General features: G+C 48.1%; 1 protein-coding gene and 1 long non-coding RNA gene across 3 annotated transcripts in view; one reads left to right on the top strand and one right to left on the bottom strand.

Annotated features, from left to right (window-relative positions):
- The window catches only part of LOC147101944 (uncharacterized), a 395,113-nt gene that overhangs the window by 71,104 nt on the left and 304,006 nt on the right, over positions 1-20,003 (top strand). The window lies entirely within an intron of this gene.
- Positions 1-20,003, bottom strand: part of LOC147101945 (uncharacterized) — a 71,388-nt gene that overhangs the window by 6,861 nt on the left and 44,524 nt on the right. For both annotated transcript variants that reach the window (XM_085965962.1, XM_085965963.1), the window contains exons 3-4: positions 2,989-3,167; positions 1,494-1,587 (exon numbers count right to left, since the gene is read on the bottom strand). In XM_085965962.1, coding sequence (XP_085822088.1) covers positions 1,494-1,587; positions 2,989-3,167 — 273 coding nt within the window. The remainder of the gene's footprint in view (positions 1-1,493; positions 1,588-2,988; positions 3,168-20,003) is intronic.

Genomic DNA, 20,003 nt, shown 5'->3' with positions numbered 1-20,003 from the left:
ATATATTTTTGCTGGGTAAGGGTATCGAAGGCTATGGATCAAAGGCGGGTCGATGGAGTTGAGATACAGATCAGCCATGATGTAACTGAATGTGGAACAGGCTCGAGGGGCTGAATGGCCTCCTCCTGTTCTTATGTTACTATGATAAATGTTGGCCAGGATATCAGGGAGAAAGCCCCTGATCATCTTCCAATAGTGCCATAGAATATATTATGTCCACCTGAGAGCATCCAAAAGACGGCACCTCCAACAAGGCAGCACTCCCTCAGTACTGCCCCTCCGACAGTGCAGCGCTCCCTCAGTACTGCCCCTCCGACAGTGCAGCGCTCCCTCAGTACTGCCCCTCCGACAGTGCGGCACTCCCTCAGTACTGACCCTCCGACAGTGCAGCACTCCCTCAGTACTGACCCTCCGACAGTGCAGCACTCCCTCAGTACTGCCCCTCCAACAGTGCGGCACTCTCTCAGTACTGCCCCCCCCCGACAGTGCAGCACTCCCTCAGTACTGACCCTCCGACAGTGCAGCACTCCCTCAGTACTGCCCCTCCGACAGTGCGGCACTCCCTCAGTACTGCCCCTCCGACAGTGCAGCACTCCCTCAGTACTGCCCCTCCCCCCCCCTTCACTGCAGCGCTCCCTCAGTACTGCCCCTTCGACAGTGCGGCGCTCCCTCAGTACAGCCCGACAGTGCAGCACTCCCTCAGTACTGCCCCTCCGACAGTGCAGCGCTCCCTCAGTACTGCCCCTCCGACAGTGCAGCGCTCCCTCAGTACTGCCCCTCCGACAGTGCAGCGCTCCCTCAGTACTGACCCTCCGACAGTGCGGCGCTCCCTCAGTACTGCCCCTCCGACAGTGCGGCGCTCCCTCAGTACTGCCCCTCCGACAGTGCGGCGCTCCCTCAGTACTGCCCCTCCGACAGTGCAGCGCTCCCTCAGTACTGCCCCTCCAACAGTGCGGCGCTCCCTCAGCACTGCACTGGAGTGTCAGCCTGGATTATGTGCTCAAGTCCTGGAATGGTGCTTGAACCCACGACCTCCTGACTCAGAGGCGAGTGTGCTACATCTCTCTTCGTAGCGGTGATTCCTCATACTTGGAGCATCCTCTGAATCTGTGTTGTATCCTCTCCATTGCCTCAATATCCTTCCTATAGGGATTCCGGCTCATGATTGCAATCTGGAGACCCTGGAAAGTGCGTGCATGTTGTACGTGCATGTTGTACGTGCATCGGGGCAGATCAGGAATGGGAGTGTTGGTTGTCGGAAGAAGGGAAGACCGAGGGAGGCGAGGAGCAGGGGACAGTGCGACAAGTCTCTCCTTCAACACAGAGAAAGGCAGAGTTCTTCGAGCCTGTATCTGAGGCTAATGAGGGGAAAGAGAGAGAAACTCTGCACAGTTTCAAAGTCTCGACAGAAGATGGGGTATCAGAGTCCCAGGCATCAATTACTGCACTCAGTGAACAGCTAAGAACTCTCGGGTCAGCTTCTCCACACTCACCGATCTCTGCCCGTTGACACTGGACACGTTGATAATGCAGCCCTTAGTTTGGATGAGGTGAGGCACAGCCAGGCGAGTGAGATGGTAGATAGACCTGTTCGGCAGAGAACAAACACGCTCGGTAAACATTAAATAACTGTTCACACATCTTTGGATATTCGGTCGAGAAGGGACTTTTGGGTTAATTTATATTATGACACTGCTACAAAGTTAAACCTGTCTACTGGGGGCGGGGGGGGGCGGTAACTCCCAGTAACACAAAAATAGCTGGTAATTTTGATTACATCTATTAGTTGCGGTAAAAGACAAAAAGTTAACAGAATCTCATCATACCATATCAGTTTGAGACAATGGGGAGGGTTAGTAACAGATTTCAGACAAGTTTACATCTTTAATGTTAGATGAGTTTAATTTGCTCAACATCAAACACTCCCAGGGCAGGTACAGCACGGGTTAGATACAGAGTAAAGCTCCCTCTACACTGTCCCATCAAACACTCCCAGGGCAGGTACAGCACGGGTTAGATACAGAGTAAAGCTCCCTCTACACTGTCCCATCAAACACTCCCAGGGCAGGTACAGCACGGGTGAGATACAGAGTAAAGCTCCCTCTACACTGTCCCATCAAACACTCCCAGGGCAGGTACAGCACGGGTTAGATACAGAGTAAAGCTCCCTCTACACTGTCCCATCAAACACTCCCAGGGCAGGTACAGCACGGGTTAGATACAGAGTAAAGCTCCCTCTACACTGTCCCATCAAACACTCCCAGGGCAGGTACAGCACGGGTTAGATACAGAGTAAAGCTCCCTCTACACTGTCCCATCAAACCCTCCCAGGGCAGGTACAGCGTGGGTTAGATACAGAGTAAAGCTCCCTCTACACTGTCCCATCAAACACTCCCAGGGCAGGTACAGCACGGGTTAGATACAGAGTAAAGCTCCCTCTACACTGTCCCATCAAACACTCCCAGGGCAGGTACAGCACGGGTGAGATACAGAGTAAAGCTCCCTCTACACTGTCCCATCAAACACTCCCAGGGCAGGTACAGCACGGGTTAGATACAGAGTAAAGCTCCCTCTACACTGTCCCATCAAACACTCCCAGGGCAGGTACAGCACGGGTGAGATACAGAGTAAAGCTCCCTCTACACTGTCCCATCAAACACTCCCAGGGCAGGTACAGCACGGGTTAGATACAGAGTAAAGCTCCCTCTACACTGTCCCATCAAACACTCCCAGGGCAGGTACAGCACGGGTTAGATACAGAGTAAAGCTCCCTCTACACTATCCTATCATAGACTCCTAGGGCAGGTACAGCATGGGTTAGATACAGAGTAAAGCTCCCTCTACACTGTCCCATCAAACATTCCCAGGGCAGATACAGCTCGGGGTAGATGTTCCTCTACACAGAGCCTGAGCGCGCCAGAGAATGGAACTGTTCATCACACGAGTCATAAAGTAACGAGTGGAAACAGCCCTAGGACGAGGCTGTACCTGACATTAACATTCATAATCTGATCGAACTGTTCCATGGTCGTGGTTTCGATGGTCCCCATGACCAGTATCCCTGCACTGTTCACCAGCACATCTAGCTGTCCGTAATGGTTCATCGTTTCCTCAACCACCTTCTTCACACTCTCTTCATCGGTCAGGTCTCCGGTGAGCAGCAGAGGCTGATGAGGAACAAAGTGAAACACTCAGAACCTGTCTAATCCGCCAGCACATCTGGAAAGGGAAAGAGGGGAGGGGGCAGGTGAGGGGAACTTTAGAAATCAAAAAGTCAAGGCAATAGAGCAGTGTAGTGAATGGGGTAAAGAGAAGCAGCATGTGACAGGAAGGGACAGAGAGTTTAAAGGTCATAGTGCATCAGCAAATAAGGTGCAAGCAGGGAATAATGGTCAAAAGTTCAAACTGAAGGCTCTTTACCGGAATGCACGAAGCATCCGTAACAAGATAGACGCAGTAAGGGAATGGTAACATGGTGGTTATGTTACTGGACTAATGATCCAGAGACGGGAGTTCAAGTCCCACCACGGCAGCTGGGGATTTAAATTCAGTTAATTAAATAAATCTGGAATAAAAAGCCAGCATCAGTAATGGTCACTAATATCTGGGGGACTTGTGCCAAAATTAGGAAAGCTGTGCCACGGACTAGTCAAGCAACAGCCTGACAGTCATACCATTCAGCCAATGTCCCAGACTCCGCCATCACCATCCCTGGGTATGTCCTGTCCCACCAGGTGTGGTGGCACAGGCAGGAGGGAGTGGCCCTGGGAACCCTCAGCTGATGAAACCACTTGGAAGTAGCACTGAGTGTAGCGAGGGCACAGAATGTACTCTGGGTGGGGGACTTCAATGTCCATCACCAAGAGTGGCTCGGTAACACCACTACTGACCGAGCTGGCCGAGTCCTGAAGGACATAACTGCCAGTCTGGGCCTGCGACAGGTGGTGAGAGAACCAGCACGAGGGAAAAATCTACTTGACCTCATCCTCACCAATCTACCTGTCGCAGGTGTATCTGTCCATGACAGTATTGGTAGCAGTGACCACCGCACAGACCTTGTGTAGACGAAGTCCCGTCTTCACACTGAGAACACCCTCCATCGTGTTGTGTGGCACTACCACCGTGCTAAATGGCATAGATTCAGAACAGATCTAGCAGCTCAAAACTGGGCATCCATGAGGTGCTGTGGGCCATCAGCAGCAGCAGAATTGTATTCCACCACAATCTGTAACCTCATGGCCCGGCATATCCCTCACTCTACCATTACCATCAAGCCAGGTGATCAACCCTGGTTCAACAACGAGTGTAGAAGAGCATGCCAGGAGCAGCACCAGGCGTACCTAAAAATGAGGTGCCAACCTGAGGAAGCTGCAACACAGGACTACATGCATGCTAAACAGCGGAGGCAGCATGTTATAGACAGAGCTAAACAATCCCACAATCAACAGATCAGATCAAAGCTCTGCAGTCCTGCCACATCCAGTCATGAATGGTGGTGGACCATTAAACAACTAACGGAGGAGGAGGCTCCATGAATATCCCCATCCTCAATGATGGTGGAGCCCAGCACGAGTGCAAAAGACAAGGCTGAAGCGTTTGCAACCATCTTCAGCCAGAAGTGCCAAGTGGATGATCCATATCGGCCTCCTCCTGAGGTCCCCACCATCACAGAAGCCAGTCTTCAGCCAATTCGATTCACTCCACGTGATAGCAAGAAACGGCTGAGCGCACTGGATACAGCAAAGGCCATGGGCCCCGACAACATCCCGGCTATGGTGCTGAAGACTTGTGCTCCAGAACTAGCCGCGCCTCTAGCCAAGCTGTTCCAGTACAGCTACAACACTGGCATCTATCCGACAATGTGGAAAACTGCCCAGGTATGTCCTGTCCACAAAAAGCAGGACAAATCCAACCTGGCCAATTACCGCCCCATCAGTCTACTCTCAATCATCAGCACAGTGATGGAAGGTGTCATCGACAGTGTTATCAAGCAGCATTTACTCACCAATAACCCGCTCACCGATGCTAAGTTTGGGTTCCACCAGGACCACTCGGCTCCAGACCTCATTACAGCCTTGGTCCAAACATGGACAAAAGAGCTGAATTCCAGAGGTGAGGTGAGAGTGACTGCCCTTGACATCAAGGCAGTATTTGACCAAATGTGGCATCAAGGAGCCCTAGTAAGACTGACGTCAATGGGAATCGGGGGGAAAACTCTCCACTGTCTGGAGTCATACCTAGCACAAAGGAAGATGGTGGTGGTGGTTGGAGGTCAATCATCTCATCCCCAGGACATCGCCGCAGGAGTTCCTCAGGGCAGTGTCCGAGGCCCAACCATCTTCAGCTGCTTCATCAATGACCTTCCCTCCAACATAAGGTCAGAAGTGGGGATGTTCACTGATGACTGCACAGTTTTCAGCGCCATTCACAACTCCTCAGATAATGAAGCAGTCCATGCCCACATGCAACACGACCTGGACGACATTCAGGCTTGGGCTGATAAGTGGCGGGTAACATTCGCACCACAGAAGTGCCAGGCAATGACCATCTCAAACAAGCGAGAGTCTAACTACCGCCCCTTGACATTCAACGGCATTACCATCGCCGAATCCCCCACCATCAACATCCTGGGGGGTCACCATTGACCAGAAACTTAACTGGACCGGCCACATAAATACTGTGGCCACAAGAGCAGGTCAGAGTCTGGGTATTCTGCGGCGAGTGTCTCACCTCCTGACTCCCCAAAGCCTTTCCACCATCTACAAGGCACAAGTAAGGAGTGTGAGGGAATACTCTCCACTTGCCTGGATGAATACAGCTCCAACAACACTCGAGAAGCTCGACACCATCCAGGACAAAGCAGCCCGCTTGATTGGCACCCCATCCACCACCGGCGTACCGTGGCTGCAGTGTGTACCATCTACAAGATGCACTGCAGCAACTCGCCAAGGCTTCTTTGGCAGGACCTCCCAAACCCGCAACCTCTTCCACCTAGCAGGACAAGGGCAGCAGGCGCATGGGAACACCACCAGCTCCAAGTTCCTCTCCAAGTCACACACCATCCTGATGTAGAAATATATCGGCCGATTCTTCATCGTCGCTGGGTCAAAATCCTGGAACTCCCTCCCTAACAGCACTGTGGGAGCACCTTCATCACACGGACTGCAGCGGTTCAAGAAGGTGGCTCACCACCACCTTCTCAAGGGCAATTAGGGATGAGCAATAAATGCTGGCCTTGCCAGCAATGCCCACATCCCATGAACGAATAAACAAAATTAGTGGCACCTGTAATTTGCTGCTGACGGAAGTGGTGGAAGCGGAGACACTCAATGTTTTCAAGGGGAGACTGGATAGACACTTGAGGGAAATAAACTTGCAGGGCGACATAGGAACTGGAGTAGGCCATTTGGCCCCTCGAGCCTGCTCCACCATTCAATGAGATCATGGCTGATCATCCAAATTCAGTACCCGGTCCCTGCTTTCTCCCCATATCCCTTGATCTCTTTAGCCTTAAGAAATATATCTAACTCCTCCTTGAATATATTTAATGAATTGATAGAGCGGGGGATGGAGCGGGGGAATGGGACTGACTTGATTGCTCTACAGAGAGCTGGCACGGACTCGATGGGCCGAATGGCCTCCCTCTATGACTCTATGAATAGAGATAAATGGGTTTGATCTAATAGCCATTAGAGAGAGATACGGTTGCAAGGTGACCAGGGTTGGGAACTAAATATTCCAGGGTACTTGACGTTTTGTAAAGACAGGCAGATTGGAAATCGAGGGGGTGTAGCCTTGATAATAAAGGATGACATAAGCACAGTGGAGAGAAAGGATCTCGGCTCGGAAGACCAGGAAGTAGAATCAGTATGGGTGGAGATAAGGAATAACAAGGGGCAGAAAACACTGGTAGGATTGGTATATAGGCCCCCTAACAGTAGCTGTACCGTTGGACAGAGTATTAATCAAGAAATAGTAGGAGCTTGCAACAAAGGTAATACAATAATCTTGGGGGACTTTAATCTTCATATAGACTGGACAAATCAAATTGACAAAGGCAGTCTGGAGGTCGAGTTCATGGAATGCATTCGGGACAGTTTCCTAGAATAGACCATGGAACCAATCAGGGAACAGGCTATTTTAGATCTTGTACTGTGTAATAAGACAGGGTTAATTAGCAATCTCATAGTAAAGGATCCTCTGGGGCAGAGTGATCATAATATATTAGAATTTCACGTTAAGTTTGAGAGTGACTTGCCCAAGTCTGAAACTAGAGTCTTAAACTTAAATAAAGCCAATTACATAGGTATGAGGGACGAGCTGGCTAAGGTAGATTGGAAAAATAGATTAAAAGGTATGGCGGTAGATAAGCAGTGACTAGCATTTAAAGAAATATTTCATAATTCTCAACAAAAATACATTCCATTGAGAAACAAAAACTCCATGACAAAAGTGAAACAACCGTGGCTAACTAAAGTAGTTAAGGATAGCATTAGATTAAAAGAAGTTAGGAGGTAAATTAAAAAATAGGACCTCAGGATTGCTACCAGTGCCACGTGCTAGTCAGAGTAGAAACAGAAGGATATTTCAGATGAATACGTGGCTAGAGGAATGGTGTGAGGGGGAGGGATTCAAATTCCTGGGACTTTGAAACCGGTTCTGGGGGAGGTGGGACCAGTACAAACTGGACGGTTTGCACCTGGGCAGGACCGGGACCGATGTCCTAGGGGGAGTGTTTGCTAGTGCTGTTGGGGAGGCTTTAAACTAAAATGGCAGGGGGTTGGGAACCTGTGCAGGGAGACAGAGGAAAGGGAAGCAAGGATAGAAGCAAAAGACAGGAAGGAGAAAAGCAAAAGTGGAAGGCAGAGAAATCAAGTGTGTAAATCAAACAGGGCCACAGTAAATAATAATTCTAAAAGGACGAAGAGTGTTAAAAAAATAAGCCTGAAGGCTTTGTGTCTTAATGCGAGGAGCGTTCGTAATAAGGTGGATGAATTAGCTGCGCAAATAGATGTAAACGGATATGATATAATTGGGAATAACAACAGAAAATGCTGGAAACTCAGCAGGCCAGGCAACATCTGTGGAGAGAGAAATAGTCAACGTTTCAGGTCAAAACCCTTCGTCAGGACTGAAAAAAGCACAGGAAATGAAACCGATTAAAAGGCCAGTTTGGGGGTTGGGAAATGGGGATGAAAGAACAAAAGAGAAGTGAAGAGACATTAAGAGGTATTCAAAACCAGACGAGATGGTGATTGGACTAGTGGAAACAAAAGACGGTTCAGATTAGGTGTGAAATGCGCTGGCAGAGAGACAGCTGCCATGTGGGAGAGAAAAAAAAAAGGGGGGGGGGGAGGGCCAAAACAAAGGTGTGGATAAAAAATATGTAAAAATGTAATGGGGGCCAAGGCTATGATCTGAAATTGTTGAACTCGATATTGAGTCCAGAAGGAATTACGGAGACATGGCTTCAAGGTGACCAAGACTGGGAATTCAACATCCAGGGGTATTCAATATTCAGGAAGGACAGGCAAAAAGGAAAAGGAGGTGGGGTAGCATTGCTGGTTAAAGAGGAGATTAACACAATAGTAAGGAAGGATATTAGCTCTGATGATGTGGAATCTGTATGGGTAGAGCTCAGAAATCCAATGGGGCAGAAAACATTAGTGGGAGTTGTATACAGACCCCCAAACAGTAATGCCGAGGTTGGGGATGGCATTAAACAGGAAATTAGAGACGCGTGCAATAAGGGCACAGCAGTTATCATGGGTGACTTTAATCTACATGTAGATTGGGCTAACCAATACTGTGGAGGAGGAATTCCTAGAGTGTATACGGGATGGTTTCCTGGACCAATATATCGAGGAACCAACTACAGATCAGGCCATCTTAGACTGGGTATTATGTAATGAGAAAGGATTGATTAGCAATCTTGTTGTGCAAGGCCCCTTGGGGAGGAGCGATCATAATATGATAGAATTCTTCATTAAGATGGAGAGTGAAGTAGTTGACTCAGAGACTAGGATCCTGAATTTAAATAAAGGAAACTACGATGGTACGAGGCGCGAGTTGGCTAGGATGGATTGGGGAACGTTACTTAAAGGGTTGACAGTGGATAGGCAATGGCAAACATTTAAAGATCGCATGGATGAACTACAGAATTTGTTCATCCCTGTCTGGCATAAAAATGAAACAAAAAAGGTGGCGTAACCGTGGCTAACAAGGGAAATTAGGAATAGCATAAGATCCAAGGAGAGGACATATAAATTGGCCAGAAAAAGCAGCAAATCTGAGGATTGGGAGCAGTTTAGGATTCAGCAAAGGAGGACAAAAGGATTAATTAAGAGGGGAAAATAGAGTATGAGAGTAAGCTATCAGGGAACATAAAAACTGACTGTAAAAGCTTCTATAGATATGTGAAGAGAAAATGATTGGTGAAGTCAAGCGTAGGTCCTTTGCAGTCAGAATCAGGGGAATTTATAATGGGGAACAAAGAAATGGCTAACCAATTAAATACATACTTTGGTTCTGTCTTCACAAAGGAGGACACAAATAACCTCCCAGAGATGTCAGGGAACATAGGGTCTAATGAGAGGGAGGAACTGAATGAAATCACTATTTGTAGGGAAATGGTGTTAGGGAAATTGACGGGATTGAAGGCCGATAAATCCCCAGGGCCTGATAATCTACATCCTAGGGTACTTAAGGAAGTGGCCCTAGAAATAGTAGATGCATTGCTGGTCATCTTCCAAAATTCTATAGACTCTGGAACAGTTCCCATGGATTGGAGGATAGCTAATGTAACCCCACTATTTAAAAAAGGTGGTAGAGAGAAAACGGGGAATTATAGACCGGTAAGCCTGACATCGGTAGTGGGGAAAATGTTAGAGTCCATTATAAAGGATGTAATAGCAGAGCACTTGGAAAACAGTGACAGGATCGGACAAAATCAACATGGATTTATAAAAGGTAAATCGCGCTTGACTAATCTACTGGAATTTTTTGAGGATGTAACTGGTAGAATAGAGAAGGGAGAACCAGTGGATGTGGTGTATTGGATTTTCAGAAGGCTTTCGATAAGGTCCCACATAAGAGATTAGCGTGTAAAGTTAAGACACATGGGATTGGGGGCAAGGTACTGACTTGGATAGCGAACTGGTTGGCAGACAGGAAGCAAAGAGTTGGAATAAATGGGTCTTTTTCCAAGTGGCAGGCAGTGACTAGTGGGGTACCACAGGGATCGGTCCTAGGACCCCAGCTATTCACAATATATATTAATGATCTAGACGAGGGAACTAGATGTAATATCTGCAAGTTTGCAGACGACACAAAGCTGGGTGGGCGTGTGCTGTGAGGAGGATGCCAAGAAACTCCAGTATGATTTGGACAGGTTGGGTGATTGGGCAGATGCATGGCAGATGCAGTATAATGTGGATAAATGCAAGGTTATCCACTTGGGTGGCAAAAACAGGAAGACAGATTATTATCTGAACGGCTATAGATTGGGAGAAGGGGAAGTGCAACAAGACCTGGGTGTCCTTGTGCACCAGTCGCTGAAGGTAAGCATGCAGGTGCAGCAGGCGGTTAAGAAGGCAAATGGTATGTTGGCCTTCATAGCAAGAGGATTCGAGTACAGGAGCAAAGATGTCTTGCTGCAGTTGTACAGGGCCTTGGTGAGACCACATCTTGAGTATTGTGTGCAGTTTTGGTCGCCTTATCTGTGGAAGGATGTTGTTGCCATGGAGGGAGTGCAGCGAAGATTCACCAGACTGTTACCTGGGATGGCAGGAATGATGTATGAGGAGAAATTGGGTCGATTAGGCTTATATTCACTGGAATTTAGAAGAATGAGAGGGGATCTAATTGAAACTTATAACATTCTAACAGGACTAGACAGACTAGATGCAGGAAGGATGTTCCCGATGGTCGGGGAGTCCAGAACCAGGGGTCACAGTCTAAGGATAAGGGGTAAGCCATTTAGGACAGAGATGAGGAGGAATTTCTTCACCGAGAGAGTGGTGAACCTGTGGAATTCTCTACCACAGAAGGCAGTAGAGGCCAATTCATTAAATATATTCAAGAATGTGTTAGATATATTTCTTAAGGCTAAAGCGATCAAGGGATATGGGGAGAAAGCAGGGACAGGGTACTGAGTTTGGATGATCAGCCATGGTCTCATTAAATGGCAGAGTAGGCTCGAGGGGCCGAATGGCCGACTCCTGCTCCTATCTTTTATGTTTCTAATAAAGTTGCGAAGAATAGTAATAAGCCTGAGGATTGGGAGAGTTTCAGAAACCAGCAAAGGATGACCAGAAAATCCATAAAAAGGGAAAAAACAGAATGAGAGCAAACCAGCAAGAAATATAAAAGCATGTTGTAAGAGCTTCTACAAGTATATAAAAAGGAAGAGAGTAGCAAAAGTAAACGTTGGTCCCTTAGAGGCTGAGGCAGGAGAAATTATTATGGAGAATAAGGAAATGGCAGAAACATTAAACAAATATTTTGTATCTGTCTTCACAGTAGAAGACACAAAAAAGCAGACCAAAAAGGGTCTAATGAGGGTGAGGAACTTAACGTAATTAATATAAGTAGAGAAAAAGTACTAGAGAAACTAATGGGACTAAAAGCCGACAAATCCGCTGGACCTGACATCCTAGGTTCTAAAAGAGGTGGCTGAAGAGATAGTGGATGCATTGGTTTTGATCTTCCAAAATTCCCTAGATTCTAGAATGGTCCCAGCTGATTGTAAGGTCGCAAATGTAACGCCGCTATTCAAGAAAGGAGGGAGAGAAAACAGGGAACTACAGGCCAGTTAGCCTGACATCAGTTGTCAGGAAACTGCTGGAATCCATTGTTAAGGAAGTGGTATCAGGACACTTAGAAAATCATAACATGATTAGGCAGATTCAACATGGTTTTATGAAAGGGAAATCGTGTTTGACAAATTTATTAGAGTTTTTTCAGAATGTAATTAGCAGGGTAGATAAAGGGGAACCAGTGGATGTGGTATCTTTGGATTTCCAAAAGGCATTCGATAAGATGCCACATAAAAGGTTATTACACAAGGTAAGGGCTCATGGGATTGGGGGTAATATAGTAGCATGGATAGAGGATTGGTTAACGGACAGAAAACAGAGAGTAGGGATAAACGGATCATTTTCAGTTTGGCAGGCTGTAACTAGTGGGGCGCCGCAAGGATCAGTGTTGGGGCCTCAGCGATTTACAATCTATATTAATGACCTAGATGAAGGGACCGAGTGTAATGTATCCAAGTTTGCTGACGATACAAAGCTAGGTGGGACAGTAAGCTGTGAGGAGAACACAGAGCCTGTCAAAGGGATATAGATAGACTAAGTGAGTGGGCAGTAAGGTGGCAGATGGAATATAATGTGGGGAAATGTGAGGTTATTCACTTTGGTAGGAAGAATAGAAAAACTGAATATTTTTTAAAAGGTGAGAAACTTTCAAATGTTGGTGTTCAGAGAGATTTGGGTGTCCTCATGCAAGAAACACAGAAAGTGAGCATGCAGGTACAGCAAGCAATAAGGAAGGCAAATGGCATGTTGGCCTTTATTGAAAGGGGCCTGGAGTATAAGAGTAAGGAAGTCTTGCTCCAATTGTACAGGGCCTTGGGGAGACCACACCTGGAGTACTGGGCACAGTTTTGGTCTCCTTATCTAAGGAAGGATATACTTGCCTTGGAGGCGGTGCAACGAAGGTTCACTAGATTGATTCCTGGGATGAGAGGGCTGTCCTATGAGGAGAGATTGTGCAGAATGGGCCGATACTCCCTGGAGTTTCACAGAATGAGAGGTGATCTCATTGAAACATACAAGATTCTGAGGGGGATTGACAGGGTAGACGCTGGGAGGTTGTTTCCCCTGGCTGGAGTGTCTAGAACTAGGGGGCATAGTCTCAGGATAAGGGGTCGGCCATTTAAGACCGAGATGAGGAGGAATTTCTTCACTCAGAGGGTTGTGAATCTTTGGAATTCTCTGCCCCAGAAGGCTGTGGATGCCGAGTCTTTGAGTATATTCAAGGCTGAGATCGATAGATTTTTGGACTCTAGGGGAATCAAGGGATATGGAGGTCGGGCGGGAAGGTGGAGTTGAGGTCGATGATCAGCCATGATCTTATTGAATGGCGGAGTAGGCTCGAGGGGTCGTATGGCCTACTTCTGCTCCTATTTCTTATGTTCTTATGTTTCCTAGAACAATACATCATGGAACCAACTAGGGAACATGCTATTTTAGATCTTGTTTTGTGTAATGAGACAGGATTAATTAGTAATCTCATAGTAAAGAATCCTCTAGGGAAGAGTGATCATAATATGTGGAATTTCACATTGAGTTTGAGAGTGACATTCTTAAGTCTGAAACTGGAGTCTTAAACTTAAACAAAGCCAATTACATAGGTATGAGGGGAGATGGCTAAGGTATATTGGGAAATTAGATTATAAGCAATGGCAAAATTTTAAAGAAATATTTAATAATTCTCAACGAATATACATTCCATTGAGAAATAAAAACTCCACAAGGAAAGTGATCCATCCGTGACTAACTAAAGAAGTTAAGGAAAGTATTAAATTAAAAGAGGTGGCGAATAGTTGCAATAAGCCTGAGGAGTGGGAGAGCTTTAGAAACCAGCAAAGGATGACCAAAACATTTATAAAAAGGGAGTAAAGAGAGAGTAAATTAGCAAGAAATATAAAACCAGATAAGAACTTCGACAAGTATGTAAAAAGGAAGAGAATAGCTAAAGCAAGCGTTGGTCCCTTAGAGGCTGAGACAGGAGAAATTAATATGGGGAAATAAGGAAATGGCAGACTTTAAAAAAATATTTTGTATCTGTCTTCACAGTAGAAGACACAAAAAGCAGACCAAAAATAGTGGGGAACCGAGGAGCTAATGAGGGTGAGGAACGTAACGTAATTATCAGTAGAGAAAAAATACTTGAAAAACTAATGAGTCTAAAAGCCGAGAAATCCCCTGGACCTGATGGCCGACATCCGAGGGTTCTAAAAGGGGTGGCTACAGAGATAATGGATGCATTGGTTGTGATCTTCCAAAATTCCCTAGATTCTGGAACGGTCCCAGTGGATTGGAAGGTAGGAAATGTAAACCAGCTATTCAAGAAAGGAAGGAGAGAGAAAACAGGGAACAGACCAGTTAGCCGGAGTGTAGCTCCAACAACACTCAAGAAGCTCGACACCATCCAGGACAAAGCAGCCCGCTTGATTGGCACCCCATCCACCACCTTAAACATTCACTCCCTCCACCACCGGCGTACCATGGCTGCAGTGTGTACCATCTACAAGATGCACTGCAGCAACTCGCCAAGGCTTCTTCGGCAGCACCTCCCAAACCCGCGACCTCTTCCACCTAGAAGGACAAGGGCAGCAGGCGCATAGGAACACCGCCACCTCCAAGTTCCCCTCCAAGTCACACACCATCCTGACTTGGAAGTATATCGGCCGTTCCTTCATCGTCACTGGGTCAAAATCCTGGAACTCCCTACCTAACAGCACTGTGGGAGCACCTTCACCACACGGACTGCAGTGGTTCAAGAAGGCGGCTCACCACCACCTTCTCAAGGGCAACTAGGGATGGGCAATAAATGCTGGCCTTGCCAGCGACGCCCACATCCCATAACAACTTAAAAAAAACATCAGTCGTCAAGAAAATGCTGGAATCAATTATTAAGGCAGTGGTAACAGGGCACTTGGAAAATCATACCATGACTAGGCAGAGTCAACATGGTTATATGAAAGGGAAATCGCATTTGACAAATTTATTAGAGCTTTTGAGGATGTAACTAGCAGGGTAGACAATGGGGAACCAGTGGATGTAGTATATTTGGATTTTCAAAAAGCATTCGATAAGGTGCCACATAAAAGGTTGTTACACAAGATTAGGGCTCATGGGGTTGTGGGGTAATGTATTAGCATGGATTGAGGATTGGTAAACAGACACAAAACAGAGAGTAGGGATAAACAGATCATTTTCAGGTTGGCAGGCAGTAACTAGTGGGGTGCTGCAACGATCAGTGTTGGGGCCTCAGCTATTTACCATCTATATTAATGACCTAGATGAAGGGACCGAGTCATAGTCATAGAGTTATACAGCACAGAAAGAGGCCCTTCGGCCCATCGTGTCTGCGCTGGCCATCAAGCCCTGTCTATTCTAATCCCATTTTCCAGCATTTGGTCCGTAGCCTTGTATGCTATGGCGTTTCAAGTGCTCATCTAAATGCTTCTTGAATGTTGTGAGGGTTCCTGCCTCTACCACCCTTTCAGGCAGTGAGTTCCAGATTCCAACCACCCTCTGGGTGAAAAAGTTTTTCCTCAAATCCCCTCTAAACCTCCTGCCCCTTACCTTGAAACTATGCCCCCTGGTTATTGACCCCTCTACTAAGGGGAAAAGTTCCTTTCTATCTACCCTATCTATGCCCCTCATAATTTTGTACACCTCAATCAGGTCCCCCCTCAGCCTTCTCTGCTCCAAGGAAAACAACCCCAGCCTGTCCAGTCTCTCTTCATAGCTGAAGCGCTCCAGCCCAGGTAACATCCTGGTGAATCTTCTCTGCACCCTCTCCAATGCAATCACATCCTTCCTATATAGTGTGGCGACCAGAACTGCACACAGTATTCCAGCTGTGGTCTAACCAGCGTTTTGTACAGCTCCATCATAACCTCCCTGCTCTTATATTCTATGCCTCAGCTAATGAAGGCAAGTATCCCATATGCCTTTTTAACCACCTTATCTACTTGTCCTGCTGCCTTTAGGGATCTATGTACATGCACACCAAGGTCCCTCTGATCCTCTATCCTTCCTAGGGTCCTACCATTCATTGTGTATTCCCTTGCCTTGTTAGTCCTCCCAAAATGCATCACCTCACACTTTTCAGGGTTAAATTCCATTTGCCACTGTTCTGCCCATCTAACCATCTCATCTATATCATCCTGTAGCCTGAGGCTTCCCTCCTCGCTATTTACCACTCCACCAATTTTCGTGTCATCTGCGAACTTACTGATCATACCTCCTACATTCATATCTAAATAATTGATGTACACTACAAACAGCAAAGGACCCAGCACCGATCCTTGCGGTACACCACTGGACACAGGCTTCCAGTCACAAAAACAACCTTCGACCATCACCCTCTGCCTCCTGTCACTAAGCTAATTTTGGATCCAATGTGCCAAATTGCCCTGGATCCCATGGGCTCTTACCTTCTTGACCAGTCTCCCATGCAGGACTTTGTCAAAAGCCTTACTGAAGTCCATGTAGACTACATCAACTGCACTACCCTCATCCACACACCTAGTCACCCCCTCGAAAAAGTCAATCAAATTGGTCAGACATGATCTCCCCCTGACAAAGCCATGCTGACTATCCTTGATTAATCCTTGCCTCTCCAAGTGGAGACTAATTCTGTCCCTCAGAATTTTTTCCAATAATTTCCCTATCACTGATGTTAGGCTCCCTGGCCTGTAATTCCCTGGTTTATCCCTACTACCCTTCTTGAATAATGGTACTACGTTAGCTGTCCTCCAGTCCTCTGGCACCTCCCCTGTGGCCAGAGAGGTTCTGAAAATTTGTGTTAGAGCCCCTGCAATCTCCTCCCTTGCCTCACACAACAGTCTGGGATACATCTCGTCTGGGCCTGGGGATTTATCAACTTTTAAGCCCACTAAAACCGCTAGTACCTCCTCCCTCTCAATACTAATTTGTTCAAGTATATCACAATCCCCCTGCCAGATTTCTATGCCTACATTGACCTTCTCCATAATGAACACAAGTGCAAAATATTCATTTAAAACCTCACCTACATCTTCCGGCTCTACACACAGATTGCCACTTTGGTCCCTAATGGGCCCTACTCTTTCCCTGGTTATCCTCTTGCCCTTAATATACTTATAAAACACCTTGGGATTTTCCTTTATTTTGCCCGCCAGTGTTTTTTCATGCCCACTCTTCGCTCTCCTAATTTCTTTTTTAAGTACCCCCTGCACTTTCTATACTCCTCTAGGGCTGCCACTGTTTTTAGTCCTTTGTATCTGCCAAAAGCCTCCCTTTTTTTCCTAATCCATTCTTGTATATCCCTTGACATCCAGGGTTGCTTGGGCTTGTTGGTCCCACCCTTGACCTTTACAGGAACATGTTGGCGTTGTACTCTCTCAATTTCCTTTCTGAAAGACTCCCATTGCTCTGAAGTGGATTTTCCTACAAGTAGCTGATCCCAGTCTACTTTGGCCAGATCCTGCCTTATCATATTAAAATCGGCCTTCCCCCTATTTCGAACCTTTATTTCCGGTCCATCTTTGTCCTTTTCCATGACTACCTTAAATCTCACCAAATTATGGTCACTGTCAACAAAATGCTCTCCTACTGTCACTTCTACCACTTGCCCAGCCACATTCCCTAGAATTAGGTCCAGTACCGCCCCCTCTCTTGTAGGACTTTCTACATGCTGGCTCAAAAGCTCTCCTGGATGCATTTTAAGAATTCCGCACCCTCTAAGCCTTTCACACTCTGATTATCCCAGTTAATATTGGGGAAGTTGAAAATCCCCCACTATTATTACCCTATTATTTCTACACTTCTGAGATTTGCCTACATATCTGTTCCTCTATCTCCCCCTGACTGTTTGGGGGCCTATAGTACACTCCCAGCAAAGTGCTTGCCCCCTTTTTGTTTTTAAGTTCTACCCATATGGCCTCATTAGAGGAACCTGCTAAGATATCATCCCTCCTTACAGCAGTAATTGACTCCTTGATTAATATTGCGACACCCCCCTCTGTCTCGCCTGAAGATTCTATACCCTGGAATATTGAGCTGCCAGTCCTGCCCCTCCCTCAACCATGTCTCTGTGATAGCAACAATATCGTACTCCCACCTTCAATTCATCCGCCTTACTCGCAAGACTCCTTGCATTTAAATAAATGCCATCCAGCCTTGCCATACTCCCTTGTGCCATTACATATTTGCTCTGCCTTCCAGACTGACTTGTTTTTTTCCTCTATATTTGGCGGTGCATCACCCCCTACTATAGCTCCACTCCGTATCCCATCCCCTGCCAAGTGTAATGTATCCAAGTTTGCTGACGATACAAAGCTAGGTGGGACAGTAAGCTGTGAGGAGAACACACAGAGTCTGCAAAGGGATATAGATAGACTGAGTGAGTGGGCAGTAAGGTGGCAGATGGAGTATAATGTGGGGAAATGTTCACTTTGGTAGGAAGAATAGAAAAAAACAGAATATTTTTTAAATGGTGAGAAACTTTCAAATGTTGGTGTTGAGAGAGATTTGGGTGTCCTTGTGCAAGAAACACAGAAAGCTAGCCTGCAGGTACAGCAAGCAATAAGGAAGGCAAGTGGCCTGTTGGCCTTTATTGCAGGGGGTTTGGAGTATAAGAGTGAGGAAGTCTTGCTCCAATTGTACAGGGCCTTGGGGAGACCACACCTGGAGTACTGGGCACAGTTTTGGTCTCCTTATCTAAGGAAGGATATACTTGCCTCGGAGGTGCTGCAACAAAACTAGATTGATTCCTGGGATGAGAGGGCTGTCCTATGAGGAGAGATTGTGTAGAATGGGCCGATACTCTCTGGAGTTTAGAAGAATGAGAGGTGATCTCATTGAAACATACACGATTCTGAGGGGGATTGACAGGGTAGACGCTGAGAGGTTGTTTCCCCTGGCTGGAGAGTCTAGAACTAGGGGTCACAGTCTCAGGATAAGGGGTCGGCCATTTAAGACTCAGATGAGGAGGAATTTCTTCACTCAGAGGGTTGTGAATCTTTGGAATTCTCTGCCCCAGAGGGCTGTGGATGCTGAGTCTTGGAGTATATTCAAGGCTGAGATCGATAGATTTCTGGACTCTCGGGGAATCGAGGGATATGGAGATCGGGCGGGAAAGTGGAGTTGAGGTCAATGATCAGCCCTGATCTTATTGAAGCAGGCTCGAGGGGCCGTGTGGCGGAGCGGGCTCGAGGGGCCGTGTGGCCCACTCCTGCTTCTTATGTTATGTTATGAACCCCACCCCACCCCCCAAACTACAGGATTGTAGGAGTTGGGTACCGAAATGGGGGAAGCGGGAAGGAGGTGATGAGTGTGACAGGGGAGACGGGAATAGAAGGGGGAGGAGACGGGAAAGGGGAAGGGACGAATGGGATAGTCGGGGGAGGGGAAGGGACGAGTGGGTAGACGGGGGAGGGGGAGGGGTGAGTGGGAGAGTCGGGGGAGGGGGAGGGGTGAGTGGGAGAGGCGGGGGAGGGGTGAGTGGGAGAGGCGGGGGAGGGGTGAGTGGGAGAGGCGGGGGAGGGGGAGGGGCGAGTGGGGGAGACGGGAGTGGGAGGGGCGAGTGGGGGGGGAGGGGGGAGGGGGAGGGGTGAGTGGGAGAGTCGGGGGAGGGAGAGGGGTGAGTGGGAGAGGCGGGAGAGGGGTGAGTGGGAGAGGCGGGGGAGGGGCGAGTGGGGGAGACGGGGGAGGGGTGAGTGGGAGGGGGAGGGGTGAGTGGGAGGGGGGGAAGGGGTGAGTGGGGGAGACAGGGGAGGGGTGAGTGGGAGAGGCGGGTGAGTGGGAGAGGCGGGGGAGGGGGAGGAGTGAGTGGGAGAAGAGGGGGAGGGGTGAGTGGGAGAGTCGGGGGAGGGGGAGGGGTGAGTGGGAGAGGAGGGGGAGGGGGAGGGGTGAGTGGGGGAGACGGGGGAGGGGGAGAGTCGGGGGAGGGGTGAGTGGAGGGGGAGGGGGAGTGGCGAGTGGGGGCGAGTGGGAGAGTCGGGGGAGGGGCGAGTGGGAGAGTCGGGGGAGGGGGGGAGACGGGGGAGGGGGAGGGGGGGGAGACGGGGGGAGGGGGAGGGGGGAGACGGGGGAGGGGGAGGGGGGAGACGGGGGAGGGGGAGGGGGAGTGAGGGGGGAGGGGGGAGGGGGGGAGGGAGGGGGAGGGGGGAGTGAGGGGGGGAGGGGGAGGGGGGGAGGGGGAGGGGGAGGGGGGGAGACGGGGGA

Source organism: Somniosus microcephalus, chromosome 23 (assembly GCF_052327205.1).
Source record: "Somniosus microcephalus isolate GS21.2 chromosome 23, FLI_Smic_1.0, whole genome shotgun sequence".
Taxonomy (NCBI): domain Eukaryota; kingdom Metazoa; phylum Chordata; class Chondrichthyes; order Squaliformes; family Somniosidae; genus Somniosus; species Somniosus microcephalus.
The sequence above is the reverse complement of the archived record's forward strand: the minus strand, read 5'-3'. Positions and strand labels throughout refer to the sequence as shown.